This window comes from Panthera onca, chromosome C2, assembly GCF_046562875.1.
Source record: "Panthera onca isolate mPanOnc1 chromosome C2, mPanOnc1 haplotype 2, whole genome shotgun sequence".
In the NCBI taxonomy this organism is placed as follows: domain Eukaryota; kingdom Metazoa; phylum Chordata; class Mammalia; order Carnivora; family Felidae; genus Panthera; species Panthera onca.
In genome coordinates this window covers 75,256,321-75,283,006 of record NC_138347.1, presented here as the reverse complement: position 1 = coordinate 75,283,006, position 26,686 = coordinate 75,256,321, and the positions used below count along the sequence as shown (strand labels likewise).

The window sequence follows — 26,686 nt, the reverse complement described above, 5'->3', positions numbered from 1 at the left end:
GTAGAGGAAGACCTCTCCACAAACAGGCCTGATCTTGGTCCAATCTTCACAGACACTGAATAAGGAACTTCATGGCTTAGGTCTCAGGGCAACTGCCAGGACCTGAGTAGTCACGGATTTGTTATGAGGATCAAATGATACAAAGGATATGAAAGTACTTTGCTGATTGTGTGTGTGTGTGTGTGTGTGTGTGTGTGTGTGTGTGTGTGTAAAATATCCACACAGAAAAAAGTTGTCTCAAGCATTCTGTCTGACATCACACAATGCCAATCGGTTTTAGCCTTTATGTATTACAAACGCAAATAATGATTCGCTTTGTCACAGCGCTTTCCCTGGAATGTGAACTTTATTCAACAACCAACATGACTAAATCATCTTCTTTGTAGTTATTTCAACGTTTTTCAACTCTTCCAACCCAGTTAGGCAACAACTGGGGTGCCGTGCACGTGGTGCCTCACTTAATATAACAGCCAAAATAATGGCAAATGGTCCTTTGGTTGTAATCTGACATCTGTTCCCATCGTATGCCACGTGCAGCCCGTGAGATCCCAGGATTACAACCCTAGATTCAGGTAAACTTTGGCTATAACTGCCCACGGTTCATTCCTCATTCTTTCTGACTGGAAATTTGAATTCTGGGCTGCTCATCCATAGAGTACCATTGAGTGATTAACCATCACTCCAGTCTGTAGAAATGAAGAGAGAACTCCGGGTTCTCCTGAGCTACAACGCTTTCTCTGTTTTTCCTACAAATCTCATTCAGATGTCAAATTGAATTTACCCTTAACCAAATGCATTTTCTCTATACCTGGCAGGGATCTGGAAGTAAAATCATAAGATTTATTTCATTTTAATTCTATTATGATGCATTTAATCACAAATACCCCCAAAATGAAATGATAATTTATCATTTTGCCCTGACTGGAGCAATCTTCTTTGGTTCACACTCATGAATCCATAATACAGAGAGGAGACTGGATGATTAAGTGTCCGATTAGAGAAAACAGATTAACCTGGCAAACATAATAAATTTAACTCATAAGCAGGATGGCTTTATAAATGCTCACAATAACTCTCCTGTAGAAAATCATGAACCACTTCCTTCAGTGATGACTCAATTGAAATATTTGAGGAACATAAAGTAAATGCATGTTTATGGCTTTCTCTCCGAGACCTTAAACGAGGATTGAAAGGCATATCTGATTCAGTTTAGGACTCTAAAAATATATTAAATAGGGAACATGTAATAAAAATATAAGCTTGAAAAAAACCCACGAAGCCACAACCTCTCAAGTGTTCTAGTTTCCACTTTGCCAGTAATTGTACCCAGATCCCTGATGCTTTCGATGTCTTTTTTACCTTCTCTATGTCTCCAAAGTTGCCAAACCCAGACTCACTTTCAAACCATGCAGATTCACCCTTAATCTTGACAGAACCTGATTCCTTTATAAAGGCAGCTGCATCTTTACATAATTCTTATCCCACTGTGGCAACACACACAAAATTAGCAAGTTATTTCAGCCTCTGAATCCTGCCTTTCAGCTGAGATTCCATTTAATTCAGAGTAAAAATCTAGGTTCTGACTTGTTTGCAGTAAAGTCCTGTGCAGAGCTCCAAAAAGTTCATTTAGCAGTCCGCCTGGCTTTCCTTACTTAGTTGGCTAGTATTCCTGGCCTCCCTTTTCTTAGCAGTGAGAAAGAGGATACTCTTCATGCCCAGCTTTATTTTTAAACTCACACGGTTTTATTTCTGGAAGCCTCTGCTGGCCTTCCAGGCCTGAAAGAGAGTCAGTTAGGCCCTGCTCTGTCACGTGCACCTAAGTCACGCTGAATAAGGGACTTGCAGAACCAGACCTTTGGTAGGGGAAGGGCAGAAGAGGTGAGGGGGAATGAATGGGCTGCCTGAGAGAGAGAGACTTCTGTCTTTAAGGAAGGCCCCACCCCATCAGGATCCAGGTAAATTTGCCCCTGGGAGAAACTAATACCTGGCTGTAGCGGGAGGGCACACTCTTCTTTCTTTTCTCCTTTCTCTCCCCTTCCCACTCCGAAGTTGATCCTAGGCTAGAGGGTGGTAACAGAGAGGGGTCCAAAGGGAACGGGGTCCATGTGTGTCCTCACAGTCTTTGGGCTCTGGATCAGGCTCACAAGCGCTCACCGTGTGGGTAGGTGTGTGTGTGTGTGTGTGTGTGTGTGTGTGTGGCGCGAAGCCGGGAGGGAGGGTTTCTAAGGCCACTCCCTTTCCCCACCTTTGCTGAGTTCAAGACCCAGCTGCTTTCTTGGGGCGCAGGGACTATGGGTCCTTTCCTGGGTAAAGGAATTTGTGCCGCGCTAGAAGGGTGTGTACAGCTAGCGGTGAGTGTGCATTCATGACGAGTGTCTCCACAAGACAAGTTCGCAACTGCAGCCCCTAGCACAGCCCTTGGGACCATCAAAGTTTGATGTAAGAGTGTCCTAGGGGCTGGGAGCGGAGGGCTGCAGTCATTGGTCGGATTCCATTCTGGGGCTGCGCTTTGACCGCTGTGTGCCTGTGAGTTACCGCGCGCGCGCGCGCGCGCGCGTACGTACAGATCAGGTGTTCTGTCGGGCTCCTCCAGGTGAGGGTGGGGACCCAGGCGGTGGCGCGGGCGGGTGCGGAAGACTTGAGCGTGCGCAGCAGTGTCCGAGGCGCCAGGACAGCTCCTCGCGGTGGGGTTGGCGTTGGCGCTGGAGGGCTGGCGCTGAGTGGGGGGGGTGAGCTGCTGTGGCCTTGACCTTCCCAGGGAGCAGATGGAGTGGGCCCGTGGCCAGTAGCCGGAGAGGCAGCAGCTGCGAGGCCAGGGAGACCCCAGGACCCCAGCAGCTGCCGCTGGTGGGAAAGACGACCCGGACCCCAAGCAAGGTGTGCTGGGGGTGGTGGGGAGGACCTCTAGGCTTCCAGACAACCTTGTTTGCACCACCTGTCAAATACCCCTCTTTGTTACAAATTGGAGAACTGAGTCCACAGGGAGAGACTCAGTCTCCAAGTCACACAGTTATGAAGTGTCCGAATCATGACTAGAAAACTGGTCCTGCCCAAAAAGGCTTTTTAATTTATTTTTTATTTTTTTATATGAAATTTATTGTCAAATTGGTTTCATTCCAAAAGGCTTTTTTAAACCCACCGTCCTCACTGGATGAATGTGGATTATAATACAAGTAATTAGCATTATAAGATATTAGGTGATATTACTTTGGCTTTCAAGACTATTAATATGATTTATGTGCTGGAAAAACCCAGCCACTCTGTCCTCCCTGGGCTTGGGCTTCTCATTCCTTCATTCATTAGACATTTACTCAGCAGTTATTTGTGCCAGGCGCTCTGCTAGCAACTGAAGGTATAGAGACAAACGAGAACCAGCAGAAGAAATTATTCCCGGGACACCAGTAACTGACGCAGGTGTGGGAAACACAATGGGTGTCAGATAAAACGCACCGCGAAACTCCCAAGGTGATGTCATTTCTGGCCGACTGCAAGAAGATCTTGGAGAGGAGGTGGCATCTGACCTGGATCCCCAAGAGTGGGGCTTTGGGGGGCATTTGGAAATGGGCACTGCACTCCAGGTAGAAGGTGCAGTGTTAGCAACGAAATTCCAGGGAAGTGTGAGGAATAATGAATAGTTTGGTTTTCCTGGGATGCAGTGATGAAAATATGGAGGCAAGGTGGGGAGTCAGTAGTGGGGAGCCTTGGAAGGATTCCAGGCAGTGGCTGAGGATAGTTCATCTGGTTGGGAGGATGGTTCACTTGGCAGTGAGGTGGAACCCTCAGCTGCAGAGTGAGGATGTCTGACCAAAGATCCTTAGAGCTCTGAGGGGCTGTGAAGTAGTCATTCTGAGACTGCAGAGCTTCATGGAGCCATTTCAGTGTAGGAGGACCAAGGATGGAAAAATGCAGCTGAAAGGGTTCAAATCACATTGGGAGACTGTTGGACTAGGGATGATCTGTGGTAGTATTTCAGACTTCCACAGCATTCTTGGGAGTAGTTTGTGAAAAAGTGCTCTTAGTATTCCTGTAACACAGGTGGCCTCATGGACACGAGCAGAAGTTAATCAGCCTGTCCCTATCTGTTCAGGGGGGCAGTTATATCTTTTGGGACCAACAGGGAGCTATGAACAGGGTAGCCTGTTTCTTGTACAAAGATTACAGACTTACCTTCATGCCCCTCTTGATGATAAACTAGATAAACAAATCTGGGCAGATGAACTGTTAAAGTATTTTTTTATCTTAAAGGTGACACACACAGATCATAGTAGAGGACTTCATAAATGTATCTTTAATGGGTTCTTGTTAACTCATGTTTATGAAGCACAATATTATCTCGTGCCCAAATGAAATGGGTAGACGTGGTCCCTGCCTATCGACTTACCCAACCAGATGGGTTACAGCCATTTCCCTAACGTCTGAGTCTAGGTACCTTCTAGATGCTTCTAGCCCCACCTTGACACCTCTCCTGCAGGACAAGAGCAGGGATTCCCCAAGGTCCTTTTCCCATCACTCACTAGTTCTGCATATAAATGTTTAAACACTTCCTGTATTGTTACATGAAATGTTTATTCTTTGTGCTTTTGCAACTTCTCTACACAATGGGTTTTTGAGAAGAGGGAAAAATGAAATGTCGTTTAGTAATAATTCCTTTGGTTAGTGATGTAAATCAGTGGTATAAAGCAGGAACATGCAGTCTAGAATAAGAAGACAGACCTGGGATTGAGCTCTATCTCTGTCACTTACTACCTTTGTGACTTTAGGCCTGATGGTTAACTCATCGGAGTCTCAGTTTCCTTATCTATAAAATGGTGATCATAATAATTAGCTCACAGTTGTTACCTGGTCCAACAGTGTTCAAAAAAGGGCCACAGATGTGTCAGCAATGGAGGCAATGCAGTAAGAATGGGATTAGGAACCTCGTCTTGGAGGTAGGCTTATCTGAGTCCTGGCCCTTTTCCCCTGTGTGACTTTGGGTAAGTTCCTGAGCTGCTGTAAACATCATATGCCTCATCTGTAAAATGGGGGAAATAATTATCTCTACTTCATGGTGTTGATTTGAGGATCACACCTTGCACAGTTCCTGGGAAATAGAATGAGAGAACATTAGAGCTTATAAGGGAACTTACAAGGCCTTCTTACTCTAACTATTGTCCCTCCCACCACCACCATGGAAATGTTATTTTCATCAACCCTTACTGTATTTAAACATTCCCAGTGACAGCCTACTATCTGCACAAGGTACTCTATTCCATTGTTGGATCACTTTCAAAGAAGTTTTCCTTATGCACAGCTAAAATCTGCCTCAGTATAACTTCCACATATTTATCCTCTTCTATGTTCTATATTAAAAAAAGCATTGGTCTGTTTTTTTAACTAATGTGTATGTTTTTAGGCAATTGTAGATTTACATGCAATTGTAAGAAATACGACAGAGAGCCCTTGTATCTTTAGCCAGTTTCCCCCAATAGTAACAGCGTGCAAAACTATAGTATAATATCACAGGCAGGTTATTGAAATTGGCATGATCCAGATGAAAACATTTCCATGATCTCTAGAATCTCTCAGGTTGTCCTTTTATAGCCACACCTACTTCTGTCTCACCACTTTTTTTAACCCCTAGCAACAACTATTTGTTCTCTATTTCTATAATTTTGTCATCTCGAGAATGTTCTATAAAAAGAATCGTAGAGTATGAAACGTTTTGGCATTGGCGTTTTTCACTCAGCCTAATTATCTGGGATTCCTTCAGGTTGCTGAATGTATCAATAGTTTGTTGCTTTTTATTCCCTAGTAGTATTCCACGGTATGGCTATACCACAATTTATTTACACATTGAAGGTCACCTGGGCTATTTCCAGTTTTTGAATATTGTGAATAAGCTGCTCTAAATTCTCACGTACAGGTTTTTGTGTAAATATAAGTCTTTATTGTCTTCAGTCTCTGGGGTACGTGTCTGGGAGTACAATCGCTGGATTGTATGGTAGTTAACAAGTTTTTAAAGAAATCGCTGCATTGCTTCAAGAGTGGCTATACCATTTTATATTCTCACCAGCAAATGGGTGATACACTTAGTGTGCATCCTTGCCAGCATTTTCTGTTGTCACTATTTTTTATTTTAGCGCTTGTGATAAGTGTGGAGTTCTATCCCATTGTGGTTTTAATCTGTACTTCCCAAGTGGTTAATGGTGTTTAACATGGCTTACTTGACATCTGTGTCATTTCTTTGGTGAAACGTCTTTGTGTCTTTTGAACATGTTCTAATTGTATTCTTTGCTCTTTTAATCTTCAGTTTTGAGAGTTCTTTACGTGTTCTCAATACTAGTCCTTTCTCAGATATGTGTTTTCCAAATCTTTTCTCCCATTTTATAGCTTGTCTTTTTGAGCTTTTAACAGGATATTTTGCAGTGCAAAAGTTTTAAACTTTGAGGATGTCAATTTGTCAGTTTTTTTTTTCTTTTATGGGTAGTACTTTTTGTATCAAGACTAAGAACTCTTTGTCTCCTCTAGATCCTGGGGAGTTTTTCCTATGTGCTCCCCCCACCTCTGTGTTTTATAGATTTACATTTAATTCCATGATCTGTTTTGAAATATTTTTTGTATAAGATGTGAGACTTATGTGGAGGTTTTAGTTTAGTTTTTTTTTTTTTTTTGCAATGAATATTCAATTGCTCTGGCAATTATTATTTTTTAATTTTTTAAAATGTTTTATTTGTTTTTGAGACAGAGAGAGACAGAGCATGAGCAGGGGAGGGGCAGAGAGAGAGCAAGACACAGAATCCGAAGCAGCTCCAAGCTCTGAGCTGTCAGCACAGAGCCCGATGTGGGCTCACAAACCGTGAGATCATGACCTGAGCCGAAGTGGGACACTCAACTGACTGAGCCACGCAGGAACCCCTGCTCTGGCAACTATTGAAAATCTTTTGTAAAATAGTATATGACCTTTGACAAGTCAAATTACCTGCCTGTTTCTATTTCTTCTGTCTTGAAAATGAGGGGCTTCTGCTAGAACTAGATGGGTGTTATTCAAGCTCCATTCCTAGAATTTCTGGGGCCCCAGACAACCTCAGAAGCAGCCACAGTGAGGAGCAGATGGGGCTCTCATGCTCTTTCCTGACTTCATCAAGGGCAGAGCTACTTTTATGTTTTATATTTTTGTGGGCCCATCTGATATTTGGTTTAATTCAGGGCTCTGATGCTAAAAACAAATTTGGAGAGCAGTGGATTAGGTAATGTCTAAAGTACTTTTCTGCAGTAAATTGCTGCGATTCTAAGCACTTGGTGTGGGCACTCACTTTCCCCGTACATCTTAGCCTCCAGTCTCTTCCCTTAGTTTCTTGAGTGGTAACTACAAGAACTAGTTTCCTTGTTATCTTGTCATCCTTCATTATAAATAGGATAGGCTTCAGGAAATCAATTAGCTTACATTTATAAATCAGTTTGCAAACCATATGTCGGAATGGAAAATGTGTTAAATATATTAAAAGTGGGCAGTGGAATTACCCATTCCACAAAGGCTGAAAGGCTAAGGAACCAAAATCACACAAAAGCCATGAACCACTGTGGCAACATGTACAAAGAGCCACTGCTGTTTTACCGTCCACCTGTCTAGCTCTGGCCAGTTCACAAAGCACTTGTGACAGCTTTTAGCCCGTCCATTTGGGATTACTTGCCACAACCTTTTGACATAAACTGATATTCTTATACGTGCCTGCAAGGTGGGGAAACTGATGCAAAATATGTCAGTCAGAGAAAGACAAATAGCGTATGATTTCACTCGTATGTGGAATTGAAGAAAGAAAACAAATGGTCATGGGGGGAGAAAGAGAGAGACAAACCAAGAAACAGACTCAACTATAGGGAAAAAGTTGACTGTTACCACAGGGGGATGAGTGAACTAGGTGATGGGGATTAAGGAGACACTTGTCGTGATGAGCAACGGGTGAGGTATGGAAGTGTTGAATCACTAAACTGTGCACCTGAAACTAATACTACTTTGGATGTTAACTAACTGGAATTTAAATTTTTTTAATGTTTATTTCCGAGACAGAGAGAGACAGAGCATGAGTGGGGGAGGGGCAGAGAGAGGGAGACACAGAATCCGAAGCAGCCTCCAGGCTCTGAGCTGTCAGCAGCTCCAGGCTCTGAGCTGTCAGCCCAACGCGGGACTCAAACTCACGGACCGTGAGATCATGACCTGAGCCGAAGTCGGATGCCCAACCGACTGAGCCACGCAGGCGCCCCTAACTGGAATTAAAAAAAAAAAACAAAACAGGAAACTGTGACACAGACATTTTGCCCAACTATTGCTATTTTTTAATAGCAAATAGACGACCTTGAGACAAGAACTCACATCTTTAACACCCATTTCCATTATTCCCCCTCTGTAGTTATAATATAAATGGTCCCTGACTCAGCGATGGTTTGGTTTATGATTTTTTTTTTTTACTTAAAATAGTGCAAAACTAATATGCATTCAGTAGAAACCATACTTTGAATTTTGACTTTGGATCTTTTCCCGGGCTAGTGATACATCCAATCCTGTCTCTGGCTGCTGGGGCAGTGGTGCCGAGCTGTAGCAACTACAACTGATATGCTTAGAACCATTTTGTACCCTTATAGCCATACAACCACATTTTTCATTTTCAGTACAGTTCTCCATACATTACATGAGATGTTCAATACTTTATTATAAAACAGGCTTTGTGATGATTTTGCCAACTGTAGGCTAACATAAGTGCTCTGAGCATGTATAAGGTAGGTTAAGCTAAGCTAAGCTGTTTGGTAGGTTAGGTGAATTAAATGCATTTTGACCTATGATATTTTCAACTAACGATGGGTTTATTGTGATGTAACCCCAACATAAGTGATCTGTATGAAGCTTTCAATGGGTATTTTCCAAAAGTTGGCATTAGCTACTATATCCTTTTTTCTATACAATGGAACGATAACATAAGTAGTGGTAGGTTTTAAAGAAGTTAAATAGGGTTAATTGCAATAGTGCATTTGAAAAAAAAAGTTATACTACAAAGTGCTCTCTGTTCAAAGGGTGATTATTATTGTAAGTTTGGCTAGGTCGCTGAATTCTAGTAGGCAGCTGTGTGTGCTTGCTGAATCCCATTCATGGGAAATGTGTTTGTTTATTTCATAGTATATTATCTATTTTTCCTTTTGGTGCCCATGTGGCCAAATTCTGAACCCCATATTAATAAGACTCAAACATATTTGAGAGAGTGGTTAGACTTAATGGTTCCTATAAAGTTGTTTTAATAGTTATTTTTCAACAGATGGACAGCGTACATTTGGCCAGATTCCTGTGACAGTGTGGTGATTGAAGTTTTCAACAGATGGCATACAAATACTTGGGAAAACACCCTTCCAATATTAAGTGTTGTAAAAAAAAAGACTTTTAGGGTGCCAGCAAAATGATAGTCAGTATTCCCAAGTCCTTAGTCTGTGCTATTATGAATATAATTTAGATGGTTTGGAAATTTCCCTTTCTGGCACTTGGATTTATTTTGTAATTGAGCGTACATATCTACATTAGAGTGAGAGATGATGAGAAACTCTGCTGTCAATTAGAGATTCAACATGGATATAGCACTAAATCTCCTTTTGAATACTGATGAATGTCTGTAACTTCTGCCTGCTGAGTCATTCTACTCCCATGTAGAAAATGTAACCTTACATAAAAATCGACCATCAGAGACTTATATGTTCTTTCTGAAAAATAGTGACTTAAAAGGAAAAAAAAAACTCACCACGCTTAGAATTTTCAGACATATTCATCAACATGACGAACTCCCCAACCTTCCAAGTTGTCTCACTTCTACGGTGGCCACCTTAACACTGTTTCTGGAATCAGTAAGTCAGGAATCAGGCAGTAAATGGGGCAGTAGGGGAGGGGTGGAAATCTGTGTGGATATTTCTGGTTGTCACATGACAAAGAGCATTTACTGATATTTAGTGGGTAGAGACTGAAGTACCTAGATTGCACAGCAGTTTGGCACAAGGAATAAATGTCCCGTGTATTACAGTATGACTGAATATGTGACTGGCCACTCCTCTGAGTCTGGAACTTCTTTCTGCTTAAGTTAAATGAGAGAGTAAGTTTTGCAATACAAGGTATTTTTTCCACATATCAGTGTCAGTCCTCCCATACCCTGTTCTTTGATTTTACTTATTTGAGAGGCTGAAAGGCTTCTCATCTTCTGCCACTGACTGTTGACTCTTTCATGCTAAGTAAGTGCACACTTATGGACATTTTATTGTATCTTTTTGTATAGTCATGGACCGACTATTTACATAAGTAAAATACGTACTATTGTATATTTACTTCCCCTTTCTGTTCCAATAGGGCACCATATTACTATTTTTGAAATTTTGTGTATGGGTAAATCATATTATCTATGAATATCTGGATTTAAAGAGAGAACTATAAGATGCTGATTATCGTAAAGGAGCCCTGGGGTTGATCAGGATGAGAAGCATTACTATAGAAAATTAAACAATTAGCAGAAAAATTCTTTCCCACTTGTTTTTTCACTTTTGCACACATAATTCAGTGTTGGAATCATACAAAGAATGATCATACAAAGGACAGTGGTGTGAGTTTAAGTCTTTAATAAGGAATGCAATCCCAATAAACTCTGTATCCTTATACTTCTGTGGAAGTCTTAAACTGATTTTCTTTTGGCAAGTCATGTCAGCTAGATCGTCTTTGTGTCTGTCATTGCAGATGGCGTTTAATGATTGCTTTAGTTTGAGCTATCCTGGTAACCCCCAGCCAGGGGACTTGATTGAAGTGTTTCGTTCTGGCTATCAGCACTGGGCACTGTACCTGGGTGATGGTTATGTTATCAACATAGCACCTCTAGGTAAGTTTTGTTTCCCACAACTCCTGGAGGTTTTGAATTCTCTTGTTATAAGAAGGAATCATGAATGAAATCATAAAAAAAAAGAAATAAAATGTAGAAAGTAGATAAATCTATCTGAAATAGGTTTAATGAAGGACATAGTAAGACCAAAGTGGCTTTGGCTAAATCACAAAGACCAATTAACATTAAAATGTTAACCAATTAACATTAGAATCCAGTAAAATCTCTGGATTAAAAAAAACATAATTAAAAAGGAAATAATCCACTGGGGAGAATATTGCTCACAAACATAAGCGTCAGTGTCTTTACCTATCACACAAATCATTTCAATTTGTTCAACATCTATTTATAGATTACCCAGTATGTGCCAAAGGCTATTCTAGATGCTGGGGATACATAAACAGCAAAATCCCAACAAACATATGGGTAAAGAACTATGAACAGTATGTAGAAGAAGAAAAGAAGTCAATACCCATCTTTAAAGGGACTGATCTAGGAATTGTACAACAGAATAACACATTTTATGCCTATCACATTAGCAAACATTTAAAAGTGATAAGTCAGTGTTGATAAGGGTATAATGAAACCAAAGCAAGGATATTGTTGAAGGAAATGAAAGTTGATAACATCATTCATGAAAACAATTTAATATGGCACAAAAACAGACACATAGACCAATGGAACAGAATAGAAACCCCAGAACTAGACCCACAAATGTATGGCCAACTAATCTTTGACAAAGCAGGAAAGAATATCCAATGGAAGAAAGACAGTCTCTTTAACAAATGGTGCTGGGAGAACTGGACAGCAACATGCAGAAGATTGAAACTGGACCACTTTCTCACACCATTCACAAAAATAAACTCAAAATGGATAAAGGACCTGAATGTGAGGCAGGAAACCATCAAAACCCTAGAGGAGAAAGCAGGAAAAGACCTCTCTGACCTCAGCCATAGCAATTTCTTACTTGACACATCCCCAAAGGCAAGGGAATTAAAAGCAAAAATGAACTACTGGGACCTTGTGGAGATAAAAAGCTTCTGCACAGCAAAGGAAACAACCAACAAAACTAAAAGGCAACCAACGGAATGGGAAAAGAAATTTGCAAATGACATATCGGACAAAGGGCTAGTATCCAAAATCTATAAAGAGCTCACCAAACTCCACACCCGAAAAACAAATAACCCAGTGAAGAAATGGGCAGAAAACATGAATAGACATTTCTCTAAAGAAGACATCCGGATGGCCAACAGGCACATGAAAAGATGCTCAACATCGCTCCTCATCAGGGAAATACAAATCAAAACCACACTCAGATATCACCTCACGCCAGTCAGAGTGGCCAAAATGAACAAATCAGGACACTATAGATGCTGGACAGGATGTGGAGAAATGGGAACCCTCTTGCACTGTTGGTGGGAATGCAAATTGGTGCAGCCGCTCTGGAAAACAGTGTGGAGGTTCCTCAGAAAATTAAAAATAGACCTACCCTATGACCCAGCAGTAGCACTGCTAGGAATTTACCCAAGGGATACAGGAGTACTGATGCATAGGGGCACTTGTACCCCAATGTTTCTAGCAGCACTCTCAACAATAGCCAAATTATGGAAAGAGCCTAAATGTCCATCAACTGATGAATGGATAAAGAAATTGTGGTTTATATACACAATGGAATACTACGTGGCAATGAGAAAGAATGAAATATGGCCCTTTGTAGCAACATGGATGGAACTGGAGAGTGTGATGCTAAGTGAAATAAGCCACACAGAGAAAGACAGATACCATATGGCTTCACTCTTCTGTGGATCCTGAGAAACTTAACAGAAACCCATAGGGGAGGGGAAGGAAAAAAAAAAAAAAGAGGTTAGAGTGGAAGAGAGCCAAAGCATGAGACTCTTAAAAACTGAGAACAAACTGAGGGTTGATAGGGGGTGAGAGGGAGGGGAGGGTGGGTGATGGGTATCGAGGAGGGCACCTTCGATGAGCACTGGGTGTTGTATGGAAACCAATTTGGCAATAAACTTCATATATTGAAAACAAAAGAAAGCAATTTAATAGTGTGTATGAAGAGTCTTAAAAGAGTTCCTATGCTCTGACCCTGTAATTTTACTTCTCTGAGTCTATTCTTCAGAAGTATTTATAAAGATGTAGAATAACATTCAGCATAAAGGTATTCACTTCTATCTCATAAAAGTTTAAAAAACAGGCAATGGCAGAATAACAAATGATGGTGAGGATGTGGAGAAAAGAGAATATTCCTGCACTGTCAGTGGGAATATAAATTGGTGTAGCCATTGTGGAAAACAGTATGATATTTCCACAGAAAATTAAAATTTCCTCAAAAATACCAATGATCCAATAATTCCACTATTGGATATTTACCCAAAGAAAGTGAAAACACTAATTCGAAAAGATGTATGTACCCCTATGTTTATTGCAGCATTATTTACAAGGGCCAAGATAAGGAAGCAACCTAGGTGTCCACTGAGAGATGAATGGATAAAGAAGATGTAATATATATACTCGCTCACACACACACATGCACACACACAAATATATATATATATATACACAAGAAGTTATGTATATGTATATACACATACATATATACATAATATGTAATATATATATAATGGAATGTTAGCCATAAAAAAGAATGAGATCTTTGCATTTGCCTTAACATAGATGGATCTAAATGGTATTATGCTGTGTGAAATAAGATAAAGACAAATACCATGTGATTTCACTTCTATGTGGAATCTAAAAAAAAAACCACTCACCCACAAAAAAAACAAAACCCACAAAATCACAAATGAACAAACAAACCAGAAACAGACTCACAAATACAGAGAGCAAATGGGTGGTTGCCAAAGGGGAGGGATAGGGGGATAGGTGAAATATGTGAAATGGGGGCGCCTGGGTGGCGCAGTCGGTTAAGCGTCCGACTTCAGCCAGGTCACGATCTCGCGGTCTGTGAGTTCGAGCCCCGCGTCAGGCTCTGGGCTGATGGCTCGGAGCCTGGAGCCTGTTTCCGATTCTGTGTCTCCCTCTCTCTCTGCCCCTCCCCCGTTCATGCTCTGTCTCTCTCTGTCCCAAAAATAAATAAAAAACGTTGAAAAAAAAAAAAATATGTGAAGGGGATGAAGAGGTTAAAAAAAAAAAAAAGAAGCCAACAATGGCTTAGATTCAATAGTGGACTAGTTAAGTGAATTATGACTTTGTCACAGAATATTGACAGAATTCTTTAGTTGCAAGTAACGGAAACAAACAAAAGTTAGCATAAGCAAAAAGGCAAATTCATTGCTTCACTGAGGAAAACTACAAAAAAGGATAAAGATGGTTGGTGCTGGCTTCAAGGATGCCTGGATGTAGGGGCATAAACATGAGTATCAAGACTCACATCTGCATTTCCTTTCCAAGTATTGTCTTAATTCTCCCAGACTATGCCTCTCTAGGAGACTGAACTGATAGTCATCAACATCCTTAGGCTCTTATTCTTACAGTCTTGTGATCTAATAAGAGAGGGCCAATCCCTGCCTGTTGCAGTTAGAAATAGCATGGAGAACAATCTGATTTGGGCGAGTGTGGATCCCATGCCCATCACTGCACCATCGTTGTGCCCTGGAGAAGGAGATACTGTGATTAGCCCACACAAAATCATTTCCAGAAAGAAAGAGGCAGAGGTGGGATGGGGTGCTAGATAAGCCAAAACAATAGCTATTTAACGGCCATTAAAAATCATATTTCTGGACATGCTTAATTGCTTGAGAAATACTCTTGCATGATATTTACTTGAAAAAAAATCTAGATTAAAAATGCAGTGTGTCATATTATACCTACTTTGCAAAGAAATAATATATACCCATGTGAATGCACACATAGGCATGCTTCAATATACATGTGTTAATAAAAGACATAATAGAAAGATATGATAATATTATTATCAAAATAATAACATGATTATGGTTGGGCAGATAATGGGTGATTTAAATTTACACATTTATGTTGTTTTTTTATATATTTCCTAAATATTTAGAAATAAACACAAATTAATTCATTTTTTAAGAAAAAAACTGTATGCAAATAACAAGTAGCCTGGAGATTTTTTTTTCTTCAAGTTACATTTAGAAAGAAGTTTTAATAACCTTGGTCTTACTATCTTGGAGATGTCTGAGAATTTTTAATGTAGTGACTTTTGCAACATCTTGAGATATTTGCCTCTTGTTCTAGAATATTGGGAATGGAAATGGCAAATAAAGTGACATTTACGATACACACCCATTAGTTTCTGCAGAGTCTAGTGATTAACAGTAAGCAATGCTGCAATATCTCTGCAGTTTTCACGTCTGGAATACAATAAGAGATTTTTCTGCTCTTCCCTTATTTTCATGTGTTAAGCTCCATTTTAATATGGTTCTAGTACTGAGCTCTGATCCTGTAGACTGAAACGCAGTTTTCTGGTTCTATTGTTAACTACTCAGGTGGTATTTTGCAAGCCAGTTTACCTCTCTAAGCTTCAGTGTCCTCCTCTATAAATTGATAGCATCAGACTAGTGTAAATAAAACTTTAGTAATTCTAACTAGGAGATCTCTGCTCTAAGAACTTGTACAAGAACTTCCAATGTGTAAGATATTAACTGGAAATGCTGCTTGAAGGAAAAGGAACTTGGAAGGTAGGAAAAAAAAGGGAGTGGAAAAGAAAGTTAGCTTTTAGTTATTACAAAAAGGAAGACTCTCTTCACACCGGTTACATGGAGACTCTCTCATGATTGACTTGAACACATAGCCAAGCATAGCAGTCTTGGGCAGATGGAGAGGGACCAGGGCCAGGTGTTAGAGCTGAACACTGAGCAATCATCTGTCCAACCTCAGATACTGGCAGTAGCAGGCCAGGAGACAAAGGTATCTAGACAAAGGTAACTGTTTGCCAACTGAGGCAGTTAAAAGGGAGTTGCAGGGGTGGGACATGTAACAGGTGGGTATGGCATTGCATGGGGCTGCATCTGGTGGACAGGGCCTACTAGGTTAGATTCAGTTTCAGGACTTAGTTTCTTGGCCTAAAGGAACTGGCAAGATAAAAGCAGGGCCCCAGCTTGACCCCAGCTGACCCCTTGGAGGGGTTTCAAATTGGAACCAAATTGAAGCCAAGTTGAAAGAACAAGTGTAAAAAGCAGAGAAAGGGGTAAGGAGCACACTTAGACAACTAGGACGAGCTTATCAATCACAATGCACACAGCTGAGGCCCAAAGAGAGTAGCTGGGAAGGGTTCAGATGCTGAATAAAAGCATATTTTATAGGGAAAAAAAAAGGAGACAATGGTTTTATTTGTATTCTGTTAGGGACACATACCAAGATCTCTAATAATAATGCCAATTGATAGAGAACGTGTTTCTCAAGAATGGGTAGTTTTCTCACTCAATTTTCTCTATGGGCAGATACAGGTTTCTCTTCTATTTTCCCTCATTATAGATAAACTACCAAGTGAGTTATTGAGCCTGGTATGATTAAAGTGGCTTCTGGTTTGGTGCTAAGTTGGGAACCGAGCTGGGTTCAGTGACTCCATCACTTCCAAACATGTGGCATTGCAATACTCTGGCATTGGGGTTCTCTGAGCTGGGTCACCACATCTTGCTAACCAGAATTCTCCTTATAGAGGATGGCATTCCTGCAGCATTTACAAGCGCCAAGTCTATATTTAGCAGGAAGGCCCTGGTGAAGATGCAGCCCCTGAAGGATGTCGTGGGAAACGACACATACAGAATAAACAATAAATATGATGAAACTTATCCTCCTCTCCCCATGGAGGAAGTCATGCAGCGGTCAGAGATTGTTATTGGACAAGAGGTGGATTATGACATACTTGTCAACAACTGTGAGCATTTTGTGACTTTGCTTCGCTATGGAGAAGGAGTTTCAGAGCAGGTGAGTTTTCTTTAGAAGACATAGAAGTTGCTTACCTTGGGAAAATAAGCACTACTGACTATAAGATTCTCAGGCCTAAAACAAAATGAAAAGAATGGAGAAAAGGTGAGAATCCTGAAGGATAAGGACAGGAATTGAGGTGTCCAAGATCATGTAGCAGTTATGACCACATTAATGCGTGAACGTGGACATTTTGAATTTGGGGCTGGAAGGAGCTTGAAGCAGAATCAAGACCGTAGCTTTTCTGTCAGTCCTGTTGCGTTCTGTCCTTCAGGGTTCCTTCCTTCCATTTTTCTGCCATACAGCAGCCTCACATGCTGAAAGGGACATTCTGAAAAGAATGTTGAAATATTTAAATGGAAGTTCCTTTGCCAGAAATAGAGATGGTAACTCTGAGATTCTTCTCCATTACCTGACTGAGAGAGGCCAGCTAATGACAGACATATTTTGGTGGCTTTGAAAATTGTTTCTGTCTCCTTGCAATGCTAGTTTCAGAGGAATCTTGTGCTTTTAAGCAGGTCCTTTGATTGGTTGAGATTTTGGATGATTTCTTAAAATGGATCAATTACTTTATTTTTAAAGTAGCATGCAATGTTGTCGTCTCTCACACTATTTTGTAGCGTGGCAGATTCCTAACTAAAAGCATGCTTGGTTCATTTGCCTTCTTTCTACCTATTGTGGCACCAATCCAATTCCAACGTTGATGTTCTAACCTAAAGATTTATTAAAGGGATATTAGAGAATGAATAAAGGCTCCCAGTATCCTGAAATGGTTGAATCAGTTACAGAAACATCTGTTCTAAGGAATTAGTTTCCAATTCCCCTCACGGAAGCTTGGGAAGATGGGACAGGGAACATAAAAGGATACATTTGTTTTCATTAGGAAATAATTTAATTGGAAATGCATTTCTTTAGGAAATATATTAACATAATGAATGTGCTATTCACATGTAACAATAAATCGCTTGTGAGCCAGAGCACAGAAAATATCCACACAAAAAATCCTGTTCACCTTCGCATTAAAAACTAAGGGTGTAACTAGGAAGTGAAGTCCATTCCTCTCCTTTGTAAAGGATAAAGTTGTCCACTGTGTTCAAGAAGCAATTTTTTTGAATGTGGCTAAAAAAAAAAAAAAAAAAAAAATGGGATCAGAACCATCTTCTTGCTTTGGCTCTAATTTACCATCCCTCATCTTTTCCCCTTTCATACCCAGAATCAAGACCCATGAAAAATTAATCATTCCTCAACAACTAGAACTGTTCTCTAGCTGGTTCTGTTGCAGGAAGTACAGTGACAGCCCCAAGAACTCACCTAAGCTTTGAAATTGTGCTTACCTGAGCTACAACCACATCTTCCCCAGTTATTAGGTTGGTGGCTTGGAGAACATTGTTTATCAGTTTCCCAACCTATAAACTGAGGCTCTTTGGGGGATTATACTAGATATTTGAAGTCTCTTAGTGCACTGTATTATATATCATCCATCTCAATAAACAATGTGTCTTAGATGAATGTTATTTTTAATTATAGTAATTAAGAATTTTATAGCTCTGTATTGGTACTCCTCGATAAAATTTATGTTGATCTGATAGAAACTGTAGCACATTATTATTATTTTCATTATTATCAACAATTCATAATATTACTACCAACAATAGCTAGTGTTTGATTAGTTTTGGGGTCTCCTCAGGGATTAAGGGCCTTTTTTTTGAAAGTTTCAACAAATTTATTTATGTATTTATTTACTTATTTATTTATTTAAATCTAATTTATTGTCAAGTTAGCTAACATCAGCATATATAGTGTCCTCTTGACTTTGGGAGTAGATTCATTGCTTGCATACAATGCCCAGTGCTCATCCCAACAAGTGCCCTTCTCAATGCTCATCACCCATTTTCCCCTCTCCCCCACACCCCCCGCAAATCAACCCTCAGTTTCTTCTCTGTATTTAAGAGTCTTTTATGGTTTGCCTCCCTCTTTGTTAAAAGCTATTTTTCCCCCTTTGCTTCCCCCATGGTCTTCTCTTAAGTTACTCAAATTCCACATATGAGTGAAAGCATATGGTACAGTCTTTCTCTGACTGACTCATTTCACTTAGCATAATACCCTCCTGTTCCATCCACATTGTTGCAAATGGCAAGAGGTTGTTGCCTGTTTTCTCCTCTAGGGTTTTGATGGTTTCCTGTCTCACATTTAGGTCTTTAATCCATTTCGACTTTATTTTTGTGTATGGTGTAACAAAGTGGTCCAGTTTCATTCTTCTACATGTTACTGTCCAGTTCTCCCAGCACCATTTGCTGAAGGGACTGTTTTCCATTGGATACCCTTTTCTTGCTTTCTCAAAGATTAGTTGGCTGTACATTTGTGGGTCCCATTCTGGGTTCTCTATTCTATTCCATTGGTCTATGTGTCTTGTTTTTGTGCCAATACCATACTGTCTTGATGATTACAGCTTTGTAGTAGAAGCTAAAGTCTGGGATTGTGATGCCTCTGGCTTTGGTTTTCTTTTTCAACATTAGCTTGGCTATTCAGGGTCTTTTGTGGTTCCATACAAATTTTAGGATTGTTTCTTCTAGCTCTGAGAAGAATGCTGGTGCAATTTTGGTATTTCACTGAATGGGTAGATTACTTTGGGTATTATTGACATCTTAACAATATTTGCTCTTCCAGTCCATGAGCATGGGAATGTTTTTCCATTTCTTTGTGTCTTCTTCAATTTCTTTCTTAAGTGTTCTATAGTTTTAAGCATACAGATCTTTTACATCCTTGCTTAGGTTTATTCCTAGATATTTTATGGTTCTTGGTGCTATTGTAAATGGGATCAATTTATTGATTTCTATTTCTAGTGTTTCATTATTGGCGTATAGAAATGCAACTGATCTCTGTACATTGATTTTATATCCTGTGACTTTGCTGAGTTCATATATCAGTTCTAGCAGCTTTTTGGTGGAGTCTTTTGGGTTTTCCATGTACAGTATCATGGCATCTGCAAAAAGTGAAAGTTTGACTTGTTCTTTGCCAATTCGGATGCCTTTTATTTCATTTTGTTGTCTGATTCCTGAGGCCAGGACTTTCAACACTATGTTAAACAACAGCGGTGAGAGTGGACATCCCTGTAGTGTTCCTGATCTCAGAGGGAAAGCTCTCAATTTTCCCCCATTGAGGATAATATTAGCTGTGGGCTTTTCATATATGGCTTTATGATGTTAAGCTATGTTCCTTCTATCCCAACTTTCTTGAGGGTTTTTATTAAGAAAGAATGCTGTATTTTGTCAAATGCTTTTTCTGCAACTATTGACAGGATCATATGGCCCTTATCCTTTCTTCTTTTAATGTGATGGATCACACTGATTGATTTGTGAATATTGAACCAGCCCTGCAGCCCAGGAATGAATTCCGCTTGGTCATGGTGAATAATTCTTTTAATATACTGTTGAATTCGATTTGCCAGTATCTTGTTGAGAATTTTTGCATCCATGTTCAAGAAGGATATTGGTTTGTAATTCTCCCTTTTAGTGAAGTCTCTATCTGGTTTGGGAATCAAGGTAATGCTGGCTTCATAGAATGAGTCCGAAAGTTTTCTTTCCATTTCTATTTTTTGGAACAGCTTGAGAAGAATAGGTATTAACTCTGCTTTAAATGTCTGGTCGAATTTCTCTGGGAAGCCATCTGGCCTAGGCTCTTATTTGTTGGGAGATTTTTGATAACTGATTCAGTTTCCTCGCTGGTTATGGGTCTGTTCAAATATTTTATTTCTTCCCACTTGAGTTTTGGTAGTGTGTGGGTGTCCAGGAATTTGTCCATGTCTTCCAGGTTGCCCAGTTTGTTGGCATATATTTTTTCATGGTATTCTCTAATAATTGTTTGTATTTCTGTGGTATTGGTTGTGATCTCTTCTCTTTCATTCATGATTTTATAGGTCCTCTCTCTTTTCTTTTTGAAAAGTCTGGCTAGGGGTTTATCAATTGTGTTTATTCTTTCAGAAAACCAGTTCTTTGATGCGTTGATCTGTTCTACTGTTTTTTTCAGATTCTATATTGTTTATTTCTGCTCCCATCTGTATTATTTCTCTTCTTCTGCTGGATTTGGGGTTTCTTTTTTTTTTTTTTTTTTTAATTATTTTTTTTAACGTTTATTTATTTTTGAGACAGAGAGAGACATAGCATGAACGGGGGAGGGGCAGAGAGAGAGGGAGACACAGAATCGGAAGCAGGCTCCAGGCTCTGAGCCATCAGCCCAGAGCCCGACGCGGGGCTTGAACTCACGGACCACGAGATCGTGACCTGAGCTGAAGTCGGAAGTTTAACCGACTGAGCCGCCCAGGCGCCCCTGGATTTGGGGTTTCTTTGCTGCTCTGCTTCTAGTTCCTTTAGGTGTGAGGTTAGGTTGGGGATATTTCTTGTTTCTTGAGATAGGCCTGGATTGCAATGTGTTTTCTTCTCAGGACTGCCTTTGCTGCAAGGGATTAGGGGTCTTGGACATAGAACAGTTTTCTTGGGGAATGGCTATGTATTTCTCTGAAATTAAAAAACCTCAACAGCATTTAAAAAGATTAGAAAGGTGGAAGGATCATGGTCCATCTTTTTCTTCTTCGTGCTTTTTTGTGTTAAAAAAGTTATAGGCTTTATTTTTTTTTAGAGTAATCTACAGTTCACAGCAAATGTGATCTGGAATTTTAGAGAGTTCCCACATACCCCCTCCCCATCACCCATATACACGGCCTCCCCAACCATCACCGTTCCATATCAGTGTGGTATATTTGTTACAAATAATGAACCAATACTGACACATTATCCACCAAAGTCCATAGTGAAGGAAACTAGAATATCACCTCAAAATCTGTGTCATAAGGATTATTATTTATTATCAAGAGCTGAAGGCACTTAAGAAGGAGGCCCTGCTCTCCACATATTTGCCTAAAAGTGGGAGATACATTTTGAAAGGTGTCCCTCTTCCCTTTGCTAGCAGGAAGGACAAAAATTAATCATCACAGACAACCAGTAGAGGAATCTAAATAACAACACTTACTGGGGCACCTGGGTGGCTCAGTCGGTTGAGCGTCCGACTTTGGCTCAGGTCATGATCTCGCGGTTAGTGAGTTCTAGCCCCGTGTCGGGCTCTGTGCTGACAGCTCAGAGCGGGAGCCTGCTTCGGATTCTGTGTCTCTCCATCTCTCGGCCCCTCCCCTGCTCACGCTCTGTGTCTCTCTGTCTCTCAATAATAAATAAATGTAAAAAAAAAATTTATATAACAACCCTTACTAACTAGCCTTTGCCATTAATTTCCCATGTTTACCTTACCGCGGTCTGCCATCCTAGGCAGCCTGAAACTGCTTTCTTTTGTCCTGCCATTACTCTACAAATGTATTGATCTTTGCTGAAGATGTGCTATGTAAGCCTGAATTCTAAGCCACCTCTTTGAATTACTCTTCCCTGAGTTTCTCCTGTGTATGTTTGAGATGTACATGTTAATAAACCTCTGTTTTTCTCTTGTCAATTTGCCTTTTATTAGTGAGCCTCAGCTGAAAACCTAAGATGCACAAAGGAAAAATTTTGCCTCTCCTAAAATAGTTTACATTAGGGTTTAGTCTTAGTGTTTTGCATTCTATAAATTATAACTGTATAGTGACATATATCCACTAGTACAGTATCATATGGAATAGTTTCCCTACCCTAAAACTTCTCCGTGCTCTCTTTGCCTATTCGTCTTTCCTCCTCCCAAGTCTCTGGCAACTGCTGAGAAGAATGCATACTAAGCAACATGCATTTAAAATTCCTCCATGTCTTTTCATGATTTGGTAACTCATTTTTCTCTATCACCAAGTAACGCTCCGTTGTCTGGATGTACATTCAGCAACTAAAAACCATCTTGGTTGATTCCGAGTTTTGGTAATTATGAATAAAACTTCTAGAAACATTTGTGTGCAGGGTTTTGTGTAAATACCAAAGGGCATGATTACTCGATTGTATGGTAAGAATATGTTTATTTTTGTTAGAAACCATGGAAGGTCTTACAAAGTGGCTGTGCCCTTTTGCATTCCCACCAACAACGAATGAGAGTTCCTGTTTTTCCATGTCTTCTTCCACATTTAGTATTGTGAGCATTTTGGGTTTTAGCCATTCTAATAGGTACACAGTGGTGTCTCACTATCTTAATGTGCAATTCCCTAAACGTGTATGAAGTTAAGCATCTTTTCATATGCTCCTTTGTGATTTGCATATTTGACGATGTGTCTCTTGAGATCTTTTGCCCATTTTTAAACTGGGTGGCTTGCTTGTTTTCTTTTTGTTGAGTTTTAAGAACTTTTTACATATTTTGGATAACAGTTCCTTATCAGATTTGCCTGTTGGAAATGGTTTGTTTTGTTGTTTTCTAGTATGTGGCTTGTCTTTTCTTTTAAAAAAGATTTTAAGTAGACATGTTCCACTGGTATAGTCTTAACAAGGTATTGAAATGTGCCTAGCTTTGTGGAAGATGGCAGCACTCTTGCATAGGCCTGAACAAGCTGATCTACAATATACCCTGACTGTGCTTCAGTGCATAGCACTGTGAACTTAGAGTCTCAGAGGAAAAGGAATTTTGGTAGACCTTGTGGTCATCTGTGACCCAGCTGTGCTATGTCAGGATACAGCACTCCAGATTCAACTAATGTTTCCTTGGTCATGTTTAGATCCTCAGAATGAGGCTTTTATTATGGCCCACAGTCAGAAAGCCCTGTAAAGGATAAAAGTATGAAGAGTCAGCTTAGGTGACTTTATAATCCTAAATTGTGAAATAAAAGCTCGTGTTCATATAGGTTCTGAGAACATTCTGAGATGTTACAATCTTGCAAGTCAGATCCTGTTACTCAAAACGCCAAGGGATTGTCCCAATCACGCAGGGTTTTGCCATCTAGAATGTAACTTGAAGTGTTTGGGATTTGGGAAACCGCGTGCACTATAGGAAATAGTTTCCTTGTAATAGTATCTGGCCTGTGTGCTGTCAGGGGATTTTGGCTTAGGATCACATTGCTTTCCCCAGGCCTCTTAGATCTGTGGGATTTCTTTCATCTCTTGTATTTCTACTGGCTGAAAGATACCCAGTGAGTTAGGTCTGCGTTTAGCAGATCCCAATACACAAAACGCCAAGGGATTGTCACAGGATTTTGCTGTCTAGAATATAATTTTAAATGTGTTTGGGATTTGGGAAGCCCACAGGATCTTCCCCAGGGCTGTACCCTACTGCCATTTGACTCCTCTCTCTAAAGATACCAATTGCATCTTCCTATTTGTTCATTGCCCCGCCACCACCACATTTCCCTGTATCAGATCTTGGGATCTCAGCATCTGCCTGGAATTATATGAGAGTTAGGCTTGATTATCCGATTGACTATCTGATTATTGATTTTGCCTCTCTTTGGAATTTTGTCCTCTGTCTTGTGTCTGCCTGTCCCCCTGGCTCCCCATGGGTAGTTCTGGACTGCAGCAAATTCTGACTCTTTCCCCGGGAAATAACTTAGGTGGTGACTAATTAAAAATTATGAGTAAAATAATCAAGCAACCAAATAAAGTTAGGATTGTAAAGTAAAATAACATTTGTCATTTGTTCGCCAGCTGCCACTCTCCCTGGCAGTTGGGGATGGTGGCACAGCAGGGAGTTTTGGTGCCTGGCCTTGTCCCTGCAGACCGCAGAGTGATATAAATGGAGTAAATGCTCCTGTCATTGGCCAGGCCCTTGTGGTCTGGTTCCCACAGGGAAGCTGCAGGTAGGGAGGCAGCACTATGTGGCAGTCACGTAGGGGTGGCAGGCTCTGTGGTGGAGACCTGTGGGTTAGAGAGAAGGCATGCTCAAATGTGATCTGGGTCAGGCTTTCCAGCATTTGGGTTGGTCCCTGGAATCATTTGGGGAAAATATTTTGCTTTATTTGAAAGCCTGATTTCTTCAATCCCAGAGAACAATTGTTGTTTTCAGAATGTCTGATGACTCTGAAGCATCTGAATATGACCTTTGGGTCATAAAACTGCATGCAAACTCATGCAGATGGAAGGCAATATTAGCTGAGTGCCATGAAAATCATGAATATTTATTAGATCCCTCATCATGATGATTAATACCCTTAAAGCTACAAACGTCTGAACTCCTTTATGGACAACTGAGCTTGAGAGTAGTTTATTTTAGTTTGTCTACATGAGAAATTAATTTGTGACACAATAGTTAACATCAGTAGCGACCTCTTTTGAAGTTTGTTTATCAAAAGAGAAATTGTAGCTACCAAATAAGAGCATAGAGGTATTTAGTTTAGATTACATCTGTGAATTCTTTCTCTAGTAGACATTCTTGAGTCAGGAACACACATGCGCACACACACACACACACATGATATTCACTCTGGTATAGACCAAACTAGGGTGTATTAAGGAGGTAGGGATTGTTTGGAAGAGAAACACATGGTTCATGGCTCAACCCATATCTAAACATGTTGGTGGTATGACCTCAGGCAAATCACTTAACTTACCAAGTTTTCCCAAATAGGAGTAACACTACCTCCCAGATGTACTATGATGATTATTAGGAATTGTGCCATCATGAGTTATAAACTATTGGGGGTCATAAAAATATGAGAAACATATGCCTACATGTATTTAACTATCTCTTTGTCATAATTATAAAAATTATAAATTTATTCATCTTCACACAGAACTTAATTTGGCATGAAGCTTTAAATTTTTCTGGTGTCATTGAAAGGGTCTTCAGTTTGCTTGGATTTAGGACACTGAGGTGCCTTTAGAATAAGCTGTGGTGTTTTTTGTTTCTCATTTCTCTATAGGCCAACCAAGCAATAAGTACCATTGGGTTTGTGACAGCTGCTGCTGGTGTCTTCTCACTCCTGGGCTTGTTTCCAAAAAGACAAAGAGCAAAATACTATTAACAATTTACTGAAGAGATATTGGAACTGAAGGAATTTGTGAGGAGGGAAAAAAAAAAAACTGGGAATACTTATTTTCGATGCATCATTATTGTTCAAAATTCCAGTGATGGATGGCAGTCTCTTTAATAAATTGCTTACTGATGTTATCGCATTATTGAGCCGTGGAAATTTTTCTCCCTACCAGCAGAGATTTGCTGTGGCAGCTTAAACAAGAAGCAGTAGCCTTTTGAGCAAGCCAGCGGAAGATCTTAACACAATCACATCATATTTTACCTTTTACCATAAATATTGGTTTCCTTTCTCCTGAGGGTGGGCTATTTTGTACTTGCCAGAGGAATGAAGAGCCATTTGTATGTGGTTTTAAAAGAAATGTTAAGATTCCCAAATTGTTCAGATTGACATCTAACTGAACAGAAAAGAAACTGGGAAATTGATGGGCATTGAGGTGGGCACCTGTTGGGATGAGCACTGGGTGTTGTATGGAAACCAATTTGACAACAAATTTCATATTAAAAAAAAAAAGAAACTGGGAAATTGAGCATTTGGTTAGGCAGTTTGAGGAGCTTTGATTCACAATCCATTTGAGGGTGGACTCCTAGCTCCTAGTTCCTGTGCAGATGGGGTTGGGGCGGATGGGAGCTGGTGTCCTTTGCTCTGGTGTTTGGGATCCAGATTTCCCTGGAAGTCACTCATTTGTCAGGAGTATGTGTCAGGAGTGAACAGCAAGAGTGGGTTGTTCTGTTCTACGGAGCTACATTGTTTTCTTTGAAGTATTTCGGGGGTTTGACCCTTTTAACCCTAACAAGAGATCATTAAATGTAGGTTTGAAATGCCATTTTTAGAAAACAATATCTCGTGTTACTGTTTAAGGCTTTTACTGTAAGTCAAGGAGTGTCATGATTTTATCCTTGCATTTTGTTGATTATATGTTGAATGAAACAAATTACTTTTTAATATGTTCCCAATGTAATTCCTGTTGGCAGCA

At 40.1% G+C, this 26,686-nt stretch overlaps 1 protein-coding gene across 3 annotated transcripts; it reads left to right on the top strand.

Annotated features, from left to right (window-relative positions):
• Nucleotides 1-1,787: 1,787 nt before the first annotated feature.
• Nucleotides 1,788-25,852, top strand: LOC132683526 (phospholipase A and acyltransferase 1). 3 transcript variants are annotated; one of them, XM_078453125.1, is made up of 5 exons: nt 1,788-1,955; nt 2,759-2,877; nt 10,736-10,874; nt 16,528-16,796; nt 25,600-25,852. In XM_078453125.1, exons 1-5 carry the CDS (start codon nt 1,889-1,891, stop codon nt 25,699-25,701), a joined length of 696 nt encoding a protein of 231 aa, XP_078309251.1. In that variant the 5' UTR covers nt 1,788-1,888; the 3' UTR covers nt 25,702-25,852. The 3 variants fall into 3 exon arrangements, with proteins under 3 accessions (XP_078309251.1, XP_078309252.1, XP_078309253.1); XM_078453126.1 differs by lacking the exon at nt 2,759-2,877 and having other exon boundaries at nt 1,822-1,955; XM_078453127.1 differs by lacking the exons at nt 1,788-1,955; nt 2,759-2,877 and adding an exon at nt 2,569-2,593.
• Nucleotides 25,853-26,686: the final 834 nt, after the last annotated feature.

Bases quoted from the DNA above. Each gene is read 5' to 3' on its own strand.
- LOC132683526 (XM_078453125.1), top strand. From the start codon at position 1,889: ATGAATGGGCTGCCTGAGAGAGAGAGACTTCTGTCTTTAAGGAAGGCC. The intron at 2,878-10,735 runs GTGTGCTGGGGG...CTGTCATTGCAG, and splicing joins CGACCCGGACCCCAAGCAAG to ATGGCGTTTAATGATTGCTT. The intron at 16,797-25,599 runs GTGAGTTTTCTT...ATTTCTCTATAG, and splicing joins GAGAAGGAGTTTCAGAGCAG to GCCAACCAAGCAATAAGTAC.